General features: G+C 43.8%; 1 protein-coding gene across 2 annotated transcripts in view; it reads left to right on the top strand.

The window, feature by feature from the left end:
• The window catches only part of lyrm7 (LYR motif containing 7), a 31,217-nt gene extending 15,276 nt beyond the window's left edge, over positions 1-15,941 (top strand). For both annotated transcript variants that reach the window (XM_072516845.1, XM_072516844.1), the window contains exons 3-5: positions 7,213-7,283; positions 10,817-10,898; positions 14,094-15,941. In XM_072516845.1, coding sequence (XP_072372946.1) covers positions 7,213-7,283; positions 10,817-10,898; positions 14,094-14,167 — 227 coding nt within the window. In that variant the 3' untranslated portion in view covers positions 14,168-15,941. The remainder of the gene's footprint in view (positions 1-7,212; positions 7,284-10,816; positions 10,899-14,093) is intronic.
• The last annotated feature ends 3,464 nt before the right edge of the window (positions 15,942-19,405 follow it).

Here is a 19,405-nt window from a genome sequence, read left to right as displayed (position 1 = left end):
ATTTTCTGGTCTGTTGGTGGCAGGTGGCCGTTCGGAGGTATCCTTCAAAATACGCTAACCAGTGTTTAAAAGTGGCCGCTGAATTTGCCACGTGGGGGCTGATTCGCAGACACTCCGGAATGATTCGGAGCTCCATGTCCTTTAAAGTCTGCGTAATAAATTGTAGCACAATCAATCATTCACGAGACGAGATGAGAAGGAGTCAATCGATGGCTTTATTACGCAGACTTGTTCCCCAGCAGCACAGTTGCAGAATGCGGCTGCTGGGAGAACCCGGGCTCTTATGGTCCGCCGTAGTGGGTGGAGCCAGTATCCGGCTGATCCAATCGGGATCCGGCGTCTATCCACCAATAGCCTCTCGGCATCACGGGACCGTAATACCCCTAATGCTTACCACCACAGTGTGAAATGAAAATGAAATGAAAGTACTGACGAGCTCTACACAGTGCTGTAGCTATGGCCTAACTAGTGTTTTGTACAGTTTAGCATAACATCCCTGCTCGTGTATTCAATGTCTCACTTAGTAAAGAAATATAGCCTGTATGTATGCATTTGTTTAAAATATATATATTTTTATTAACCATTTTTTAATCAGTATAAAGCAAGAAAGACAAACCCCAAAAAACAACCCCCCCGCCCCCTCAACTGCTGATTATGACTAGCTCTTTGAAGTACAGAATTGCATCCCTTATGGTGTACTTAATTTTCCAAGGTTAGAAACTGCATAAGATCTCCCAGCCATACTGAGGTCTTGGGTGGAGAAGCTGATCTCCACTTCAACAGAACCCGCCTGCGAGCAATCAGAGAGGCCAAGGCTAAAACATCAGCCCCCGCCTGCAGCTTCGGCAGGTCTGTCACCCCAAATAGGGCCTCTAAGGGACTGGACTCCAATCCCATTGGCAGAATCGGCAACATGGTGCTTAAGAAGTCGACCCAAAATCTGACTGACTCAGGACATAACCAGGACATATGCTCACACTTGTCTTCCACTTACTCAAACAGCCGACTGATCCTGCACCTTGTTAAATGCACCCGGTGTACCACCTTTAACTGTATAAGTCTCACGTATGAAGACGTGGCGGTCAGCCTTCGCAGGGCTTCATATCCCCTCCAATCCCGCCCCCAACTCCTCCTCCCACTTGGCCTTAATCCCCTCCAGAGGTGCAATATCCTCGGCCAAGATCACCCGTACATTCCAGGAGTACTCCACTCCTCCGTCCTAGCGAGAAACCATACCTGTTCCAACAGCGATGATGACGGCACTGCCGTGAATCACGGCAAAACCTTCCCCACAAAGTCCCGAACCTGCAGATACCTAAAGTTTTCTAACTGCGAAAACCCAAAGTTCTCTGACAGCTCCTCTAAACTCGCGAAGCGCCCCTCCAGAAACAAATCCCTCATTCCTCCCCCACCCCCCCCCCCCTTTTTCCTCCCAGCCCCTAAACCTGCCATCCAATCTTGCCAGCTCGAACATATGGTTCGCACAAATTGGCGCCATCTTCAACACCGCTCATAATTTAAAGTGCTACCGAAAGTTTCTCCGCATTTTCATTGTAGCGACCACCACTGGGTGAGCGGTATGAATGTATTAATCATAATTCTTTGTCCTACTACCTTCAGGAATCTGAAGACATGTATTCTAAAGTCCCCTTGTTCCCCTTAGCCTTTTAGTATCTGACCATTTATTGTTTATTCATTTTTGTTTGTCTTCTCCAAATGCATTGGGCGCGATTCTCCGGCCTCGTTACGCTCTCACTCGAGCGATACGATGCCGGTGAATAGCAGGAGGGGCCAAACACCAGAATCGCGCCAGGCGCCAAACAGTTTGCGATGCAACCGGCTCTCTTCGATCGGCAAAATCGGGATGCTGCCAAAGCTTGGCAAGAAACCAATTATCACCACTTAAGTCCTATTTCCATACAGTTAACGGGAGCCACTCCATATCCAACAGCCTCCCGTCATTCATCGGCCTGCCCAGCAAGTGGTCACACTGGCGCCGCTTAGTACTCCTGTTTATAAACATGAACCTGGCGGAAGAGCTTCTGTGGGGAGCCCAGGAGGTGAGTAACCATTTTTACTCCCAGGCAATGAACCCAGGTGTGCTGGACCTGCCGCCCATGTGCTCAGCAGGGGTTGGGGGACCCTCAGTTGGTAGGGCGGCGGGGGTGGGGGGGGGGGCGATGACACTTGAGACCAGTCCTCCTGGTCACACCTCCCGAGCTCACGGCTGCCGCCACCTCATCCCAGGCAGCACTTGCTGCTCTGTGGCTCACCCTCGGGGGAACAGGACAACCCTCCTGACCTCCACCACATCCAGGAGCCACCCCAGATCTGTGTCTGCAAATGTTGAGGCGGAGGCCCACGAGGAAATGTGCAAACTCCACACGGACAGTGACCTGGGGCCAGGATCAAACCCGGGTCCTCGGCGCCATGAGGCAGCAGTGCTACCCACTGTGCCATCTTGCCACCCTACCTGCAAATTTCTTAATCATGCCTGCTACATTTAAATCAAAATCATCGATATATTACACAAGAAACATAGAACCTAGTGCTGTGGCCCACTGGAAATCTAGCTTCCAGTCACAAAAGACATTGTGGACCCATTACCATATGCTTCCTGCCACTGAGTTGATTTGGACCGACTTGCATTTTGCCTTTGATCTCATGAACTGTTACTTTTTGGACCAGTCTGCCAAATGGAACCTTGTCAAAAGCCTTGCTAAAAGCCATGTTGATGACATCAGCTTCCCTCCTTCTTACCTCCTCACAAAAGTCAATAAAGTTAATCAGGCACTATCTTCCTTGACAAATCTATACTAACTGTCCTACGTTAACCTGTGCCTTTTATAAATGACAGTGAATACTGTCCCTCACAAATTTACCAACCACCAATGTTTGGCTCACAGACCGAGGAGTGACGACAGGCCTATCTCTTCCCAAGCCTTTTTCAGAAGCAGTACAGCATTAATTGGTGCAGTTTCTCCGGCACCACAGCTGGAGTCAGAGTGGATTGGAAAATGTTGGTTAGAGCCTTCTCTATTTCCTCCCTTGCTTCTCTTAACCTGGATATTGTCATAATATACACCAGTATATTATGGTGCAGACACACGCACTGATGGACATACAGTGGGACCAATCAGCATACACAACACCGCAGCCAATCACCAGTGAGAGCACACGCACTATAAAGACAGGGGACAGGAGAGTCCCCGCTCATTTTAGTAGCAGCCAGCTTGGAGCACAGAGCTCACAGCCTGCAACACAGACAGTCACCATGTGCTGAGTGCATCACCTGGTTAGGACTATGCAAGGGTCAACAGTTAAAGCTGGTATTGCATTTACCCACAGTTCAAGTATGTTAATATAGTTAACCTTATAATAAATTAGAGTTGCACCACTTCCAGTGTTGGTGACCTGTTTGTGATCCAGAACACCCAACGCATCAGATATATTTCATCCAGGCCTGGTAATTCATCTACTTTTAGTGAAGACATTTGTAGAAAAATGGGACTTTCCAAACAATGGCAGTTTTGTGACAGTTGACTGTGAACTGGAAAGTGCTTTGGGGCGGCACGGTAGCACAGTGGTTAGCACGGTTGCTTCACAGCTCCAGGGTCCCAGGTTCGATTCCCGGCTTGGGTCACTGTCTGTGCGGAGTCTGCACGTTCTCCCCTTGTCAGCGTGGGTTTCCTCCGGGTGCTCCGGTTTCCTCCCACAGCCCAAAGATGTGCCGATTAGGTGGATTGGCCATTCTAAATTGACCCTTAGTGTTCAAAAAGGTTAGGTGAGGTTACGGGGATAGGGAGGAGGTGTGGGCTTAATGAGGGTGCTCTTTCCAAGGGCCAGTGCAGACTCGATGGCCCAAATGGCCTCCTTCTGCACTGTACATTCTAGGATTCTATGCATTGGTCAATGGAGTTGGGTGTCATAAGAGTTTTTGCATCAGTCGTTAACATGTGTTTTATTGCTTGCATTTTAATGGAAAACAAAGCAGAGTTGAAGTAAATGTTCTTGCCAGTTGTAGTGTCAGTCGTTCTTAGTTGCTAGCATTCTAGCCCTGCAAAAGCACAGTTGTTCCCGTAAGTGCAAGTGCAAATCCTTAGCATTAGCGATATCCACAGGAGGAGAAAAGCTGCATTCCATTACTTTGTAGGTAATGTTTAGATTTCGAGCTGGTGGCAGTAAGAAAGGGAAGGAAGACGAGAAGGAATGATTGGGTATGGGGAAGTGATATGAAAGGAAAGGAGCGAAAGAATGCATAATCAAGGAGGAATGGAATGGGGTAAAGAGGTAATGGCAAATGTGTGAGAAATTGAGAGGGGAAAAAAGATGGGAAAATGTAAATGAAAGGGAGCAGTCTTGAGTGCAAGTAAGTATTTGAAAACCGAAATCAGAAGTTTTGTTTTGCCAGGTGAAAACTTTCTTAAGTAGTGTAAGAGTCCTTCTTGCTTATTTTCCTTTGTTCCATTTTCTTTTTCTTTGATTATTTTTGGACCATGGACCCATATAATATGCCTTTAAGCAGAAATCCCAACCTGAATCAGTCTGCTTGTCAGGGCGTTACGTTCCAGGTTTTGTATTTTGGAGACGAGAAACCAGACGCTTTGGCGCCAAGTGGATCTTAGGAGCCAGCTTTAGAGGAAGTCGGTTGGATTGGTTGGCTGGCAACTGGTGGGTAAGCCAGGGGCACTTTTCTGCCTGACAACGGTCAGTGATTGGTTCCTGCATGATACTTTTTGAGAGTTTGGCAGATGCATGTGTGCGTCTGTGTGTGCGTGAGGAAGGGTATTAAGTAGTCAGTTACATTGTTGTCAGTTTAACAATGTTGTACATAATATTGGTTAACTGGTGTTCAGATTTTACACATTTTGTGACTGCAGTTTATTGGGCTCAGCCAAGATCCTCTGCTATTTTAAAATAACATCTCATTTCACTTGTGTTGCAACTTGGGTGAGTTGGGGACTGGAATTGACTGTGCACTGGCCCAGGGTTTTGTGACAGTACATTATATTTAATGCTGCTATACAATTGTTTTGGATTCACATAGTATGACAGCAAACAAAATCTGAAAGCTCGACAAGCTGCTTATTACTGTGCGATGTGACTATTGTCAACATTTCCTTTCTTTCTTTTCTGGCTTTGAGTTGTGAGTGCGAACCAGTCCAGTTATTTTTTTCTATCAAATTTTGACTTCTGCAAAACCTGATTTGGATGATCTTTTAAAGAAAATACCCGATGGTTCACTGACATAGAAAACAAACATTTGGGGCGGAATTCTCCGACCCCCTCCCCCCCGGCCGGGTCGGAGAATCGGCGGCGGGCCGGACAAATCGCGGCACGCTGCCCCGATGCTGGGACTGCGGAGAATCGGTACCACTGGGGCCGGCTGTGCGCCGCCGGTTGGGGTATGCGGCGACTCTCCGTACGTGCCGGTGCGCTGATTCTCCAGCCCGGATGGGCCGAGTGGCCGTCAACAAAAAGCCGAGTCTCGCCGGCGCCGTTCTAACATCCTCTGAGCCGGCGGGACCTCGGTGTTGAAGGGTCCGGGGCGGCCTGTGGAGGGGGGGGGTGGGTGTTTGACCCCAGGGGGGCCTCCGTAGCAGGGCCCACCAATTGGCGGGCCGGCCTCTCTGTTGGGGGGGCCTCCTTTCCTCCACGCCGGCTCCTGTAGCCCTGCGCCATTTGGCGTTGGGGCCTGCGCGGGGAAGAAGGCCGCTGCGCATGCGCTAGTTGGCGCAGGGCCATCTGCGCTTGCGCGGACCCCGCGGCGCTGGGTTCACGCCGGGATCGGCAGCTTGAGCGGCGTAGGCCACTCCAGCGCCGTGCTACCCCACTGTGGCCCGGAGAATCGGGTCTCTGAACGGGCGCCACGCCGGAGTAAAACACTCCCGTTGTTACGCCAGCGTCGGCACTTAGCCGCCCGATGGGAGAATCCCGCCCGATTTTCAGTGACCGATCTCTAGTTACTCCAAGCTTAAATTAACAAAGATTTTACCGATCTTTGAAGGCTTTAAGTCTATGTTTTGAGTTTTTGATAGTTTGTACGTCGCTTACATACATGCAGCTAGACGCTTTTGTTTAAGTTGGGTTCCCAGGAGAGCGATGCTCAACTTCAGATCAGTGACCCCTTAAATTCAGTCATGCTTCTTGTGTGTCTGTAATTTTCATGCCTGCCTGTGTACAGGTGGAAGTAGAGGTCACAAAATTGCCTCATCTGGAATTATTTATTTATTCTGTTACTTAAGCAACAGAATAAAATTTCAGCTTGGATCAAAAATAAGAGATGTCAGAAGCGTCAGAGCAGAAATTCTTTGTCTGCACATCCTCTTTTCATTATCATTTTAATTTGACATATTTCACTTCAAATTTGTGTAATTGTGTCAGTAACAGATTCAGGAATCCATCTGAAGCCAGTTCATTCTGCATACTGGAGTTTAGCAGGCTATAAGAAGCTGTTTACTCTGATAACGACTTGCAAGGTTCAAAAATCTAAATTCAATATATTTTAATTTTGGAGACAGATGAAAAGAAAATAAGGCTGCCATCCATCTTGTGTCCTTTTCCTCTTTTTGACATTATACTAATAATAGTCCTCCTCATGCTTAATGTGTCTTTGAACTATGGATCCAGTGTATCTCAATATATTCAACCAACTCCGACCTCTAAATTGTGCTCCTGTCATCTGACATCTTGGTTATCGGCCTGAATTTTCACAGGATAAAATCTTGCACAGAAAAGAGCCTCATTGCACCATCTACCAATACCAACCTTATCGAGATTTAACTCTAATCAATGTCATCCAAGAAACACTTGTACTGTGCATGCCTTCATCCTCTTGTCGAACTTTAGTTGTGTGCACAAGCTTAGATTTGAAGGACTCTGAATTCTATACCAATTTCCATTATATGGCAGAATCATATACAGAGCCTTTTGTCTTTAGAGGATATTTGAAAAATTCCCTTGCTATCTTTGTTGTATTTTGTTAATCATATTTGTTAAATTGCAATTCCCTGACTCGTGTTCTTTTCATTATTCACTGCTAACTCTTTAGAGGGCATTTAAAAGGTAGAAAACTTGTGTGATGTTTCTTGGGGCCCTGAAAGAATTACTCAGGCCTGGATTATTATTTTAACACATGAGACCCGAATTTATGGATATTTATGTTTAGAAATTGATCGTGTAGCGAAAATAATTTTGTGACCTGTTGTTTAGCTGCAAGACAGAAGATTAACTCTGAATTCCGGCGCAACATTACTGAGTTGGCTCCAGAGAAAATAACTGAGGTAAGTTCATTGTGGCCATCTTTACACTGTCTTCCCCCACTAAATATTCAGCTGGCTGACAGCTATTCACCATGAACTCAGTGACTAATTGAACAAGGATGTGTCATGGTTACATTTACATATATTCTGTGGGTGTGTGTGTAATTTTGGTTTTAAAAGATCGAGGTTAATCGTGGTCAATTCTGTTATTGGTATGAGCAGCTGTATTAATGTCAGTTGTAATTATTTACATTTTAATGAAAAATCATACATTCTGTTCAATTTAATAGTATTTGTGAATAGGTATCATTTCTTCTTGTGGTGTCTCCCTGCAGCAGCCAAGTTGATTATAAGAGCAGTGAAATTCTTGAAGAGCGCCTTGGGAATAATAAATATTGTTTCATAAAATTATAGAATCATACAATTTAAGGTGCAGATGGATGCCATTCGGCCCATTTAGTCTGCACCAGTCCTTGGAAAGAGCACCCTACTTTTTAAAATAAATTTAGAGTACCCAATTAATTTTTTCCAATTAAGGGGCAATTTCACGTGGCGAATCCACCTACCCTGCACATCTTTTTGGGCTGTGGGGGTGAAACCCACGCAAACACGGGGAGACTGTGCAAACTCCAGACGGACAGTGACCAAGAGCCGGGATCGAATCTGGGACCGTGGCGCCGCGAGGGAGCAGTGTTAACCACTGCGCCACTGTGCTGCCCTAAGAGCACCCTACCTAAGCCCACTCCTCAAACCTATCCCCATAACCCGACCTAACCTTTTGGACACTAAGGGACAATTTAGCCTGGCCAATCCACCTAACCTGCACATCTTTGGACTGTGGGAGGAAACCAGAGGAACCCCATGCAGGCATGGAAGACCGTGCAAACTTCACACAGACAGTCACCCAAGGCTGGAATTGAACCCGGGTCCCTGGAGCTGTGAAGCAGCAGTGCCAACCACTATGCCACCATGCCACCTATTGGGGCGGTGGCACTTATTTAAAGGATTTCCCTGACAGTGGTCGGATTTTAGTGGGTCAGCTTGTGAAAGCCAAAATGCAAGGTAAAATTTGTACTCTTAGAAATGTGAAAATTAGACACAGCCAGCATGAGAGTGAATCAGAAAATCTATTTCCACTGGTCAGTAAATCAGGCACTAGAATTTCTACATTAATCACAGTCAAAGACTGGTGGGGAGATTACAAGTACTCACTTTTGTTTTTGCAGATATATAGAAATTGTAAATGTCTCATTCGGTTTTTAAAGGAATAGGATGAAGAATTTCAAGACTTTCGAGAAGGTGCAGAAGAGATGTACTGGACTTGTAGTAGCATGGACGAAGGACTTCACTTATTTAGAGACTGGAGAAGGCTGGGAATGTCCTTGGAGGAGGGGAGAAAAGGTTCCAGCTACCATGGAGGTCCTCAAAATCATGAGGGGATTTGATTGAGTAGCTCGGGTGAAACTCTTTCTATAGGCAGAAGAATAACTAGAAGACTCTTTGGGGGGGGTGGGGGAAGAGGTTGGCATAGTGGTAATGACACTGGGCTAGAAATCCATAGGTCAAGGTTAATGCCCTGTGGACATAGATTCAAATCCCATCATGGTGGAATTGAAATTCAATTAATAAAACCTGGAATTGAAAGGTTCACTAATGTCCTTTAGGGACAGAAATCTGCCATCCTTACCTGACCTGGCGTACATGTGATTCCAGATCCACAACGATATGGTTGACTCTTAACTTGCCTCGCAAACCAATAAGTTCAAGGGTGACTCGGGGTGAGCAACAAATACTGGTTTGCCACATCACATCACATCAAAGAATAAAATATGTCTAGAGATGCAATGGGCAAAAAAAGCCATAGGGGAGATGAGGAAAACATTTCTTGCACAGTGAATTATGATCTGGACCGCACTGTCTGTAAGGATGATGGGAACTGGTTCAATAGTAATTGGATATACTTGAAAAGAAAAGCTTGCAGGACTTTGGAGAAAGCAAAAGAATAGGACTAGTTGGATAGTGCTTACAGAAGCTAGCACAGGCATAATGGGCCAAATAGATTCCTCCTGTGTAGCATGATTCTAAGCAGATAATACCTTTTGAGAGCTGATGGGAGTCATAATAGAGAATTGTTTTCTCCAATTGTGGAGAATTATCAAATTGTGCTTCTATCGATCATTTTTCTTCATTACCACTGAGGAAATCATTTTAATGAATTCCTTGTTTCCCTTCTGTTATTTCTTTTTATCTGCATGAAGCAACCATGCCTCCCACTACTGACCCTCCTCCCCCGAAAATCCAATTTAACCTTGCCAGTTCTCCAATGCCTTGTTGCTGCCATCCCAGTGTTGCCACACCAAGCCTAGCCACTACCCTGGCACTTTGCGTATACCATACCAGTGAGTATACCATACCAGTGCTCTGTCCTCTTTCTTTGCCCTGCGGCCCTACTCTCCCTGTGTGGCCTCACTCCCATTCCTGCTAGGTCTTACACCTGCCTTCCTAATGCTTCCATGTCATTTGTGCAGTTTTGTAGTCTATACTTCTGTATTTGTTATTTAAATTGGTATGTTTCTCATTTATCCGCTTACTCTCATCTAACCAATTGTAAATAGTCTCATTCATTGAACAGAAATGTTAAACTACATTGTAGCAAAGTGCCTTTCCCCAATTTTTGCATCTGCACAATGGCACACATTTGAAGCATGCTTCTGATAAAGGTTTAAGTTTGTGAAATGGATTGTTAGCACTGCTGAATCACGGCACCAAACACCTAGGTTCGATCCCAGCCCTGTGTCACTGTGGGTGTGGAGTTTGCACATTCTCCCCCTGTCTGCGTGGGTCTCACCCCCACAACCGAAAGATGTGCAGGGTAGGTGGATTGACCATGCTACATTGCTCCTTAATTGGGAAAAAAATAATTGGGTACTTTAAATTGATTTTTAAAAAGTGTATGAAATAGGTTATTTAAAAACCGCTTGCTAGCTTTATTGTAGGAAAACCTGGAGCATTAGCAAGTCCAATTTGATACCAAGCCTCAACGGAGATGTTAAGGCAGATGACAAAAAGCTTGGTCAGAGGTTGGTTTTGGGGAAAGCCTGAAAGAAGAAAAGATAGGTCAAGCGGTTTGTGGAGGGGATTCGATGCTTCGGGCTGAAGGTGTAGCTGCTAATGTGGAGCAATTAAACCTGGGGATATTCAAGAGGCCAGAATTTGGAGGACTGCAGAGATCTTGGATGGATGTAGGGTTGGAGGAAATTACGGAGATAGCAAGTGGTGAGGCTGTGGAGAAATTTGTAAAAAGGATGAGAATTTTAGAATTGAGGCAGTGTTTACCGGGAGTCTACGTAGATCAGTGGCGAAAGGGACTTGACCTGTGCTGAACACATGCTGAAAAGGTGGAGGTGACCAGCATGTCAAATATGCCAAGTTCTACATTTATACAATTGCTCAGAGGTCTGTTACGTTACATTGAGTGTCATTGACTTGGTTTAAATGGATCTAGAATTTGTTTAGTAATTGTTTCTGAATCAAGTGTTTTGTTCTCTTCACAGTTACTTAAATTTGGTTCAGATGTTGAAATTATTCTCCGAAAAACAGTAATCCAGGGAGTTCTCACAAACCACAATACAATTTGTAAGTAAGATCCCTTTTGAAGCACATAAATCTAACCAAAAAAATACATTGTATGCTAAAACAGAAATTGCATTGTTTTCTTTTTGTTTATGATCACATTGGGCAGACTTTTCCGTGCGGCAGTGTGTTTCGTGGTTGTGGCCTGTCGTTGGCCAGCGGTGGTATCTTCTGGTTCTGCCACTGTCAACGGTGCACTGGCTAATAGTCCTAGAACAAGAAAATAAGACCATAGCGTGCAGGACACAAGGCAACAACCATTCGAGCAGCAGTGACGATGGCAACTCATTGAAAGATCTACTCACTCTGTCTCGTTCCTGTTCCTATTTCTTTTTCTTTTCAGTTAATTTAAGTGATACATCCACCACTAATTGGGTGGGCAATCTGTGTTCAAACAAATATCTGGGTTTTTAAAAAGAGTTCTCTTAATCCGACCTTTCATTCTTTCCTTCAATCGTAAATTCACGCTCTTCGTTTACCAACTGACTTGCAGTGTAAATTGTCTTTTCTAAATGCCTCTGTCTGATCATCCCTTAACCTCCTTTTGTTTGACTAAAAATATATCCAGTTCCTCAATTCTTATTCTCATAACAAGCCTTGGAGTTGTTCTTTTATAGAATATGCAGCATAAAATTCCACCCATTCAGTCCATACTGGTGTTTATACTCCTGTAAAGCTTCCTCCCATCTTTTTGTATTGTAACACTCTATTCCCACCTCCCTTGTTTGTCCAGCTTCCCATTAAATGTAACTATACTAATCTCATCAACCACTTCCTACGTAGCAAATTCATTCGAGTGGCGAAGTTTCATCTAATTGATTACCTCTAGTTATGTTTGTTGCAATAAGAGGAAACATTCTCTGTATATTCACTCTGGCCAAACCTTTCAGAATTTTAAAGATCTCTATTCAAGAGAAATGAGACCCAGCCTATCGATACTTCCTGACATGTATCCAGATACAGTGTCTTAAAACTGACATGCTCGGGACGGAGCCTTGTCGATGGTAGACCGGCTATGGAGAGCTAGGAAGTGAGTTAAGTCTCTGCAGAATACCCAGCCTCTGACCTGCCCTTGTTGCCGTATGGCTGGTCCAGTTCACCTTCTGGTCAGTGATAATCCCCAAGATGTGGAAATTCAGCGATGGACATGGAATGCCATGGGGAGATGGTTAGATTCACATTTTGTTGGACATGGCCATTGCCTGGCACTTAAGTGGCAAGTAACATTTACATCTATACTAAACATACTGGGGGGGGGGGGGGTACGGCTAGCACAGAGTCAGAGGGATATGCCCACATCTGGCTGAGTTACAGTTAGAATTAAATTTGTTAGTGGGAATAGACAGGATGCCCCAGATCCATTGTTCTTCAGAACACTCCTGTCTGACCAGCTATTAGCCCATTACAGAGTCTGATGGCCTCTTTGTCAATGGGAGATTAGTTGCATATCATAGCATGGCTCTGTTTTGTATAAACGGGAGTGGGCAATCAAACAGCGAAGTTAACGCTGATGGGTTCAAGTCTGGAAACCCCAGCGGAGAATCTTTTGTTTGAGGGGCTGGGCAGAGCTTAGAGAGAGATGGGGAAAGAATGCTACAGGGGAGAAGGCTTTGGAAGTCGACCAAGAGAGGCCATGAAAGTTGCAGGGGATAATGCTTTGGAAATCAACTGAGAGAGGTTGCCACCGAGGCAGGCTTTGAAAAAGTTTCAGAATGAATTTCCCTAACAGAAGAAAAATTGTTTTGTAACTGCAAGTATTGCCTTTACCTGTGAAAGTGGCACGTGAGCTGCATGTTCTGTTGCAGTGTTGTTTAATGGGAATTAATGTGTTACGGTTAAGAAACTGCATGTAATCTGTTATTGTTAGGGTTGAAGTTTAAAAGTTTATATATTGTTTTCTTTCGTTTTAATAAAATTAGTTTAGAAAATAACAAAGCCCTATTTCTTACATTATCACTCCTGGAACGAATCGATCTTTCCGTAATGTCATAAAACTTTAAAAATGTATGGATCTGGTCCAGAATCTTAGCCACTGCTGAGAGCTCACCAGGCGTCCGTGACATGCCATATGTCAGCCAAAGCCTAAATATCATCAGATCTCACTGCATGTGGACAGAGAGTGCTTCACATTTTGAGGAGTCACGAATAGTGCTGAACATTGTGGTGTAATCATCAGCGAACATCCCACTTCTGACATTATGATGGAGGGAAGGTCATTTATGAGGCAGCTGAAGATGGGTGGGCCGAGGACACGCCCCTGACAAACTCCTACAGCAATGTCCTGGGATTGAGATGATTGATCTCCCAACAACTACAAGCACATTCCTGTATAAAAGATTTATATTTTATTAAATATTAGATTAAAATAATAAACAATTCCCATCACAGGTTCACCGGATAAATAAATCCTTTTCGTTGATTTTTAAATGTCTCTTTTTTTTGGGGGGGAGGGGGGGGTTAATTTTAAAAAAATAACCTCCAGGCTAATAATAAGGCAATGAGGCCTAGGGTTCCCAATTGTAACTTGGTCAGTATTACAATCAGAAAAGCTAGAGCATAATTTGTAATAGTGTTTTATTAGGCCAACAGCATTAGAATCAATGTGCACGATGGCACAGTAGCTAGCACTGCTGCCTCACAGCTCCTGGGACCCGGGCTCAATTCCAGCCCCAGGTAACTGTCTGTGTGGAGTTTCCACTTTCTCCCCGTGTCTGCATGGGTTTGGTCCGAGTGCTCAAGTTACCTCCCACAGGCCAACGATGTGCAGTTTAGGTGGATTGGCTGCGCTGAATTGGCCTTGGTGTCCAAAAGGTTAGCTCGGGTTGCAGGGATCAGGTCGAGGTGTGGGCTTAAGTAGCGTGCTCTTTCCAAGGGCCGGTGCAGACTCGATAGGCCAAATGGCCTCCCTCTGCACTGTAAATTTTATGATTATCTCTATGATTATTTTTGAAAGTATAATCATTTGTACAGATAAATATAACACAAGAAAGAAGTGCAAAAAATGCTCCATTCAGAGGTGATGAATTATGTTTTTTTTCACGGACTTGACTTTCATCCACATTTGATGATCTCTTCAAAGCTTCTCTTTCCCCTTCCTTGTAAAAAGTCTGCAAAAGTGCCTTTAATATCTCTATGGCCCTCAGTTTCCCTTCTCATAACCATACTGATCCAAATAACCAGTCTTTTTTACCCCCACAGCTGTAACGCCCAGGAAGGAAATTCTTCTGGATAACCTGCCTTTCAATGAGAATCCCACAAGGAAAGATACCTAGTACAGGAAATATTTCACTGCTGGATTCAATTTATTACAGTGTTTTTTATTGGAACAAATAAGGTTTGTCTTTTTTGAAGATGCTAAAGGGCTAAGTGTATCTAAAACTTATAATGAAAAAAGCTCGGATGTGGTGACACAGCATCTCATTTGTTTTTGTCTGGTGAACAAGGTCGTTAGCAATAAGAATAAAAACCGCATATGCTGGAAGCACTCAACAGGTAGGCAGAGAGAAAGGGTCAGCATTTCAGATTAATTGCCTTTCATCAGACCTATTTGTAATACCAAACGTTGCATAAGACTTGAAAAATGAAATTACTGTTTTGTATTTCTAAATACAATTGTGTACAGTAATCTAGTAGCTATACCGTATACCACAGTGCAATGGAATATTTTATGTTGTATGGATTTGGGAATTTCCTTTTCCCTGACCTTTAAAGGAATCTCTCTTCATTTGAGCTAAAAGAAGCATTGTTTGAGCTTACAGTCCAGGAACAAAGTTGTGGAATAATTACCAAATAGATAACATGATACTGCTCCTAAGAAAATTGGAACTCCTAGATGAAAAACAAAGCGCAGTTCATCTAGTTCGCCTGTTACCATCCTGGTATTGCAAGATACAGCAATAATGGATTTGTCACAACAACCAATCTCTCTCAATTAGGCTGCAACCGACCCAGACATGATGTAAAGAAAATCTGTGGGTGAAATCATGGAATTATTACAACACAGAGGATGGCCATTCAGCCTGCTGTGTCTGTGCCAGCTCTCTGCAAGAGCAACCCAGCTAGTTGTACACTTCCCCCCACCCCCCATCTTTTCTCTTCCAGCCCTGCAAATATTTTCTCTTCAGATAATCATCCAGTTTTTATAGATTAACTTTTTTATTCCACTGCCATTGATTCATGACGCACAGGTCTTGTCTATTTTCTATTGCCTTGTCTATTGTCTATGGCACTGGCGAATATAAAATCACCGAATTCTGCACGACATATGACAATCCTTTTTTTTTGTGTTTGTGTTTCCTTCTATTACTTTCCCTGTTTTATACTGTAAAACATGTGGAGCCAGCTGGCAAGCTTGTATCAATGTAAAATTACATCATGACAGGAACATGCATGGCAAATTGAGCTGGCTCCATATCTGTTTGAAGACATGCAACTATTATCTTTTTATTAATCAGAGGAGTTGTCTATTATCTGCACATTGTGTGGGCCATTGAAGAGTGCTGTGGAGAACAGAGCATCTTATCTCCTGTTTGTGGTTCCGAACAAAGACTTGTTTGATCGGATTATTGTTCTAAATCTATAACTCGTTCTTTCTTTTTAAAAAGAAGCCTTGAGGGCAGTGTGATCATGGCCTCTAGGGTCGGTGCACTTTTTTTTTCCAAAATCAGTGCTTCGCAATTATATTTTCTTTTGGACTGATTTCAGCTGGAAGAAGAAGACATCCTCCTCAGTGACTCAACAACTGTGCTGTTGCAATTGGTTTTACCCACGCAAGTGTATAAAATGACTTGCTAACCTAATCCTACTTGTCTGTCGATTTACAATTGGATAATGTTAACCAAATTAAATCATTACTGGGTCAGCATTAAGGAATATGTTCATATGAACTGTAACCGCTAAAGCATTGTCAATCAAGTCTAAAGCACTTTTTATATATCAAACAAGTTTGAGATTTTTGTTTTGTGGCAGTTAGAATTTTCAGAATATGTTTTTTGGAAATATGTTGTTTTTCCATCCATGTTCATACAAATACAATTTTGAACCATACATTGCTGTTTTCTGTGGTATTTTTAAATTATTGTCCACATGTATATTTCCGTTATTTTATTTAAAGTATTCCTATTCCTTGAGAGATGGCTGGTGCATGAATCTTTACTGTTATTTCACAACCAACTTTGTTGAGTCTGTCTTCAAACTGCCCTGTATAAGTATTACATGTTCTAATTTATGTTAACTTGCAGTACAAAAGGGACCGGTTATTATTGACAAAAATTCTTAATTTACCTTTCAACTCTGCTTGTGGTGAAATGTTATACAGATTTTCCCTTCAGCCACATCTTTTTGAATAGGAGAAAGGGCTATTGGTTCAATACCTTAATTCATCCATCCATGCACCCAACCTCTTTAATCTTTCCAAATACTGTAACTTGAATTCTTGCTTTCCAGAATTGTCGTAATTTCTTCCCTCCTTGAATAGTATCATAGAGGCCCTACAGTGCAGAAGGAGGCCATTCGGCCATTGAGTCTGCACCGACCGTTCGATAGAGCATCCTACCTAGACCCATTCCCTTCCCTATTCCTGCAGCCCCACCCCCTAAGGGGCATTTAGCATGACCAATCCACCTAACCTGCACATCTTTGGACTGTGGGAGGAAACCAGAGCACCAGAGGAAATCCACACAGACACTGGGAGAATGTGCAAACTCCACACAAATAATCACCCAAGGTTGGAATTCAACCCGGGTCCCTGACGGTGTGAGGCAGCAGTGCTAACTACTGTGCCGCTCAATCCTTTTTTATCAGGCACCAATAATTGTACACAATACGTAAGATGCGATCTGTTCATTGTTTTATACAGCAACAGTTCACCTACTTAAACACTGTTATGCAAATGCAACTAACTAAACTGCTAACTGTTTGTCTAATATTCCTTAAACCTCTTCTGCGATCAGCAAAATAGAGCACTGTTCTTGTTTAATACATGCTTTTAAACATTTTAATTCCCTGGTAAGGTACAATTTATTTTATATTTATCCTCATTAATCATCCTCTCTTTTTTAAAAAAATTTACAGTACCCAATTTTTTTTTTTTTCCCCAATTAAGGGCCAATTTAGCGTGGCCAATCCACCTAATCTGCCCATCTTTGGGTTGTGGGGGTGAAACCCACACAGACATAGGGAGAATGTGCAAACTCCTCACGGACAGTGACCCAGGGCAGGGATTCGAACCCGGGTCCTCAGCGCTGCAGTCCCAGTGCTATCCACTACGCCACATGCCGCCCTCATTAATCATCCTCTTTTAACTGCCACTTCTTTGGCCTTGTTGATTAAATTACCTGTTTCCTCTTTAATCTGCATTGTTGCCGAATATTTGCTCTACCTCCAGTTTTGACATTGTATGTAAACATGGAATTTTGTTTGAGACATTCAACCAAGTCATTAATGAACATTTGACATAGCAAGGGTCTCAAGACCAAATGAAGACTGAGGATATCAAAGATTGTTCCAGCAAAAGAGTAAATTGCAAATGGCAGATCAGTTAGAATACCCTCCATGGTGACTGGAGCTTTTAATGAGATTCTGTTGATGAACAACATGGGTATCATAGTATGATTTTCGAAGTAATGGATTAGGCCTCACAAACCTTTGGAAATATTTGCGTAGGTAGTGAATTGAGAGGTAATCTAGTAAGCATCATTTATTTGGGTTTTTAAAAGACACAATGCATTTTCTTAATGATTTTGGAAGCAATGATTAACAGTAATGCTGTATAATCGCTTAGGACAGCTGGTTGCGTGTGACATGATTGACTCAGTTACTGATCCAATCTCATGTGCAAAGTTTTATCATTTGATTATCCTTTGGAGCACAGGACCTGTGACACCAGGAACAGCATTTACATGCCCCCCACCAAGCATGTATTCAGTGGGTAGAGCATAGAGTGGGTACCAACCCCACCCACCCTGAACTGGCCATTTTAATAAGGGAGTCCAAAATAAGCAAAAGTAAACAACATTTATTTTACAACACCTATATACATGAACACCGGTAGGACCTCACCAGGTACTCTCATCGGTCGGTTGCAGACTGGCCGACCTTTTATACAAGTACGGGTAAGCTACCCTGCCCCTAGCGGAGGAGCTTGCAGACGACACAAAGGTTGGTGGAATTGCGGATAGCGATGAGGACTGTCGGAGGATACAGCAGGATTTAGATTGTTTGGAGACTTGGGCGGAGAGATGGCAGATGGAGTTTAATCCGGACAAATGTGAGGTAATGCATTTTGGAAGGTCTAATGCAGGTAGGGAATATACAGTGAATGGTAGAACCCTCAAGAGTATTGAAAGTCAGAGAGATCTAGGTGTACAGGTCCACAGGTCACTGAAAGGGGCAACACAGGTGGAGAAGGTAGTCAAGAAGGCATACGGCATGCTTGCCTTCATTGGCCGGGGCATTGAGTATAAGAATTGGCAAGTCATGTTGCAGCTGTATAGAACCTTAGTTAGGCCACACTTGGAGTATAGCGTTCAATTCTGGTCGCCACACTACCAGAAGGATGTGGAGGCTTTAGAGAGGGTGCAGAAGAGATTTACCAGAATGTTGCCTGGTATGGAGGGCATTAGCTATGAGGAGCGGTTGAATAAACTCGGTTTGTTCTCACTGGAACAACGGAGGTTGAGGGGAGACCTGATAGAGGTCTACAAAATTATGAGGTGCATAGACAGAGTGGATAGTCAGAGACTTTTCCCCAGGGTAGAGGGGTCAATTACTAGGGGGCATAGGTTTAAGGTGAGAGGGGCAAGGTTCCGAGTAGATGTACGAGGCAAGTTTTTTACGCAGAGGGTAGTGGGTGCCTGGAACTCGCTACCGGAGGAGGTGGTGGAAGCAGGGACGGTAGTGACATTTAAGGGGCATCTTGACAAATACATGAATAGGATGGGAATAGAAGGATACGGACCCAGGAAGTGTAGAAGATTGTAGTTTAGTCGGGCAGCATGGTCGGCACGGGCTTGGAGGGCCGAAGGGCCTGTTCCTGTCCTGTACATTTCTTTGTTCTTTGTTCCTCAAGGAGCACAGGGAAAACCATCATCCCCACACTGTATGTCCTGTGCAGGTTATTACAGCCATCATATAGGGAAGGGGGAAGGCACTGAAATAAGCAGTTATATTTAAATAAATCATCAAGGATCAATTGAGCTTGTAAACAAGCCAGTCAAGCCTGATAATATGCTGTCCATGCCATAATGTGAGCAAAGATGTGGCAAATGCAGTATAATGGGAACATGTGAAATTGTCCATTTTTATAATAATCTTCATTGTCACAAGTAGGCTTCCATTAACACTGCAATGAAGTTACTGTGAAAAGCCTCTCGTCGCCACATTCTGGCGCCTGTTCGGGTACACAGTGGGAGAATTCAGAATGTCTAAATTACCTAACAGCACGTCTTTTGGGATTTGTGGGAGGAAACCACGCAGACATGGGGTGAACGTGCAGACTCCGCACAGACCGT

Source organism: Scyliorhinus torazame, chromosome 9 (assembly GCF_047496885.1).
Source record: "Scyliorhinus torazame isolate Kashiwa2021f chromosome 9, sScyTor2.1, whole genome shotgun sequence".
Taxonomy (NCBI): domain Eukaryota; kingdom Metazoa; phylum Chordata; class Chondrichthyes; order Carcharhiniformes; family Scyliorhinidae; genus Scyliorhinus; species Scyliorhinus torazame.
This window is presented reverse-complemented; position numbering and strand designations above follow the sequence as displayed.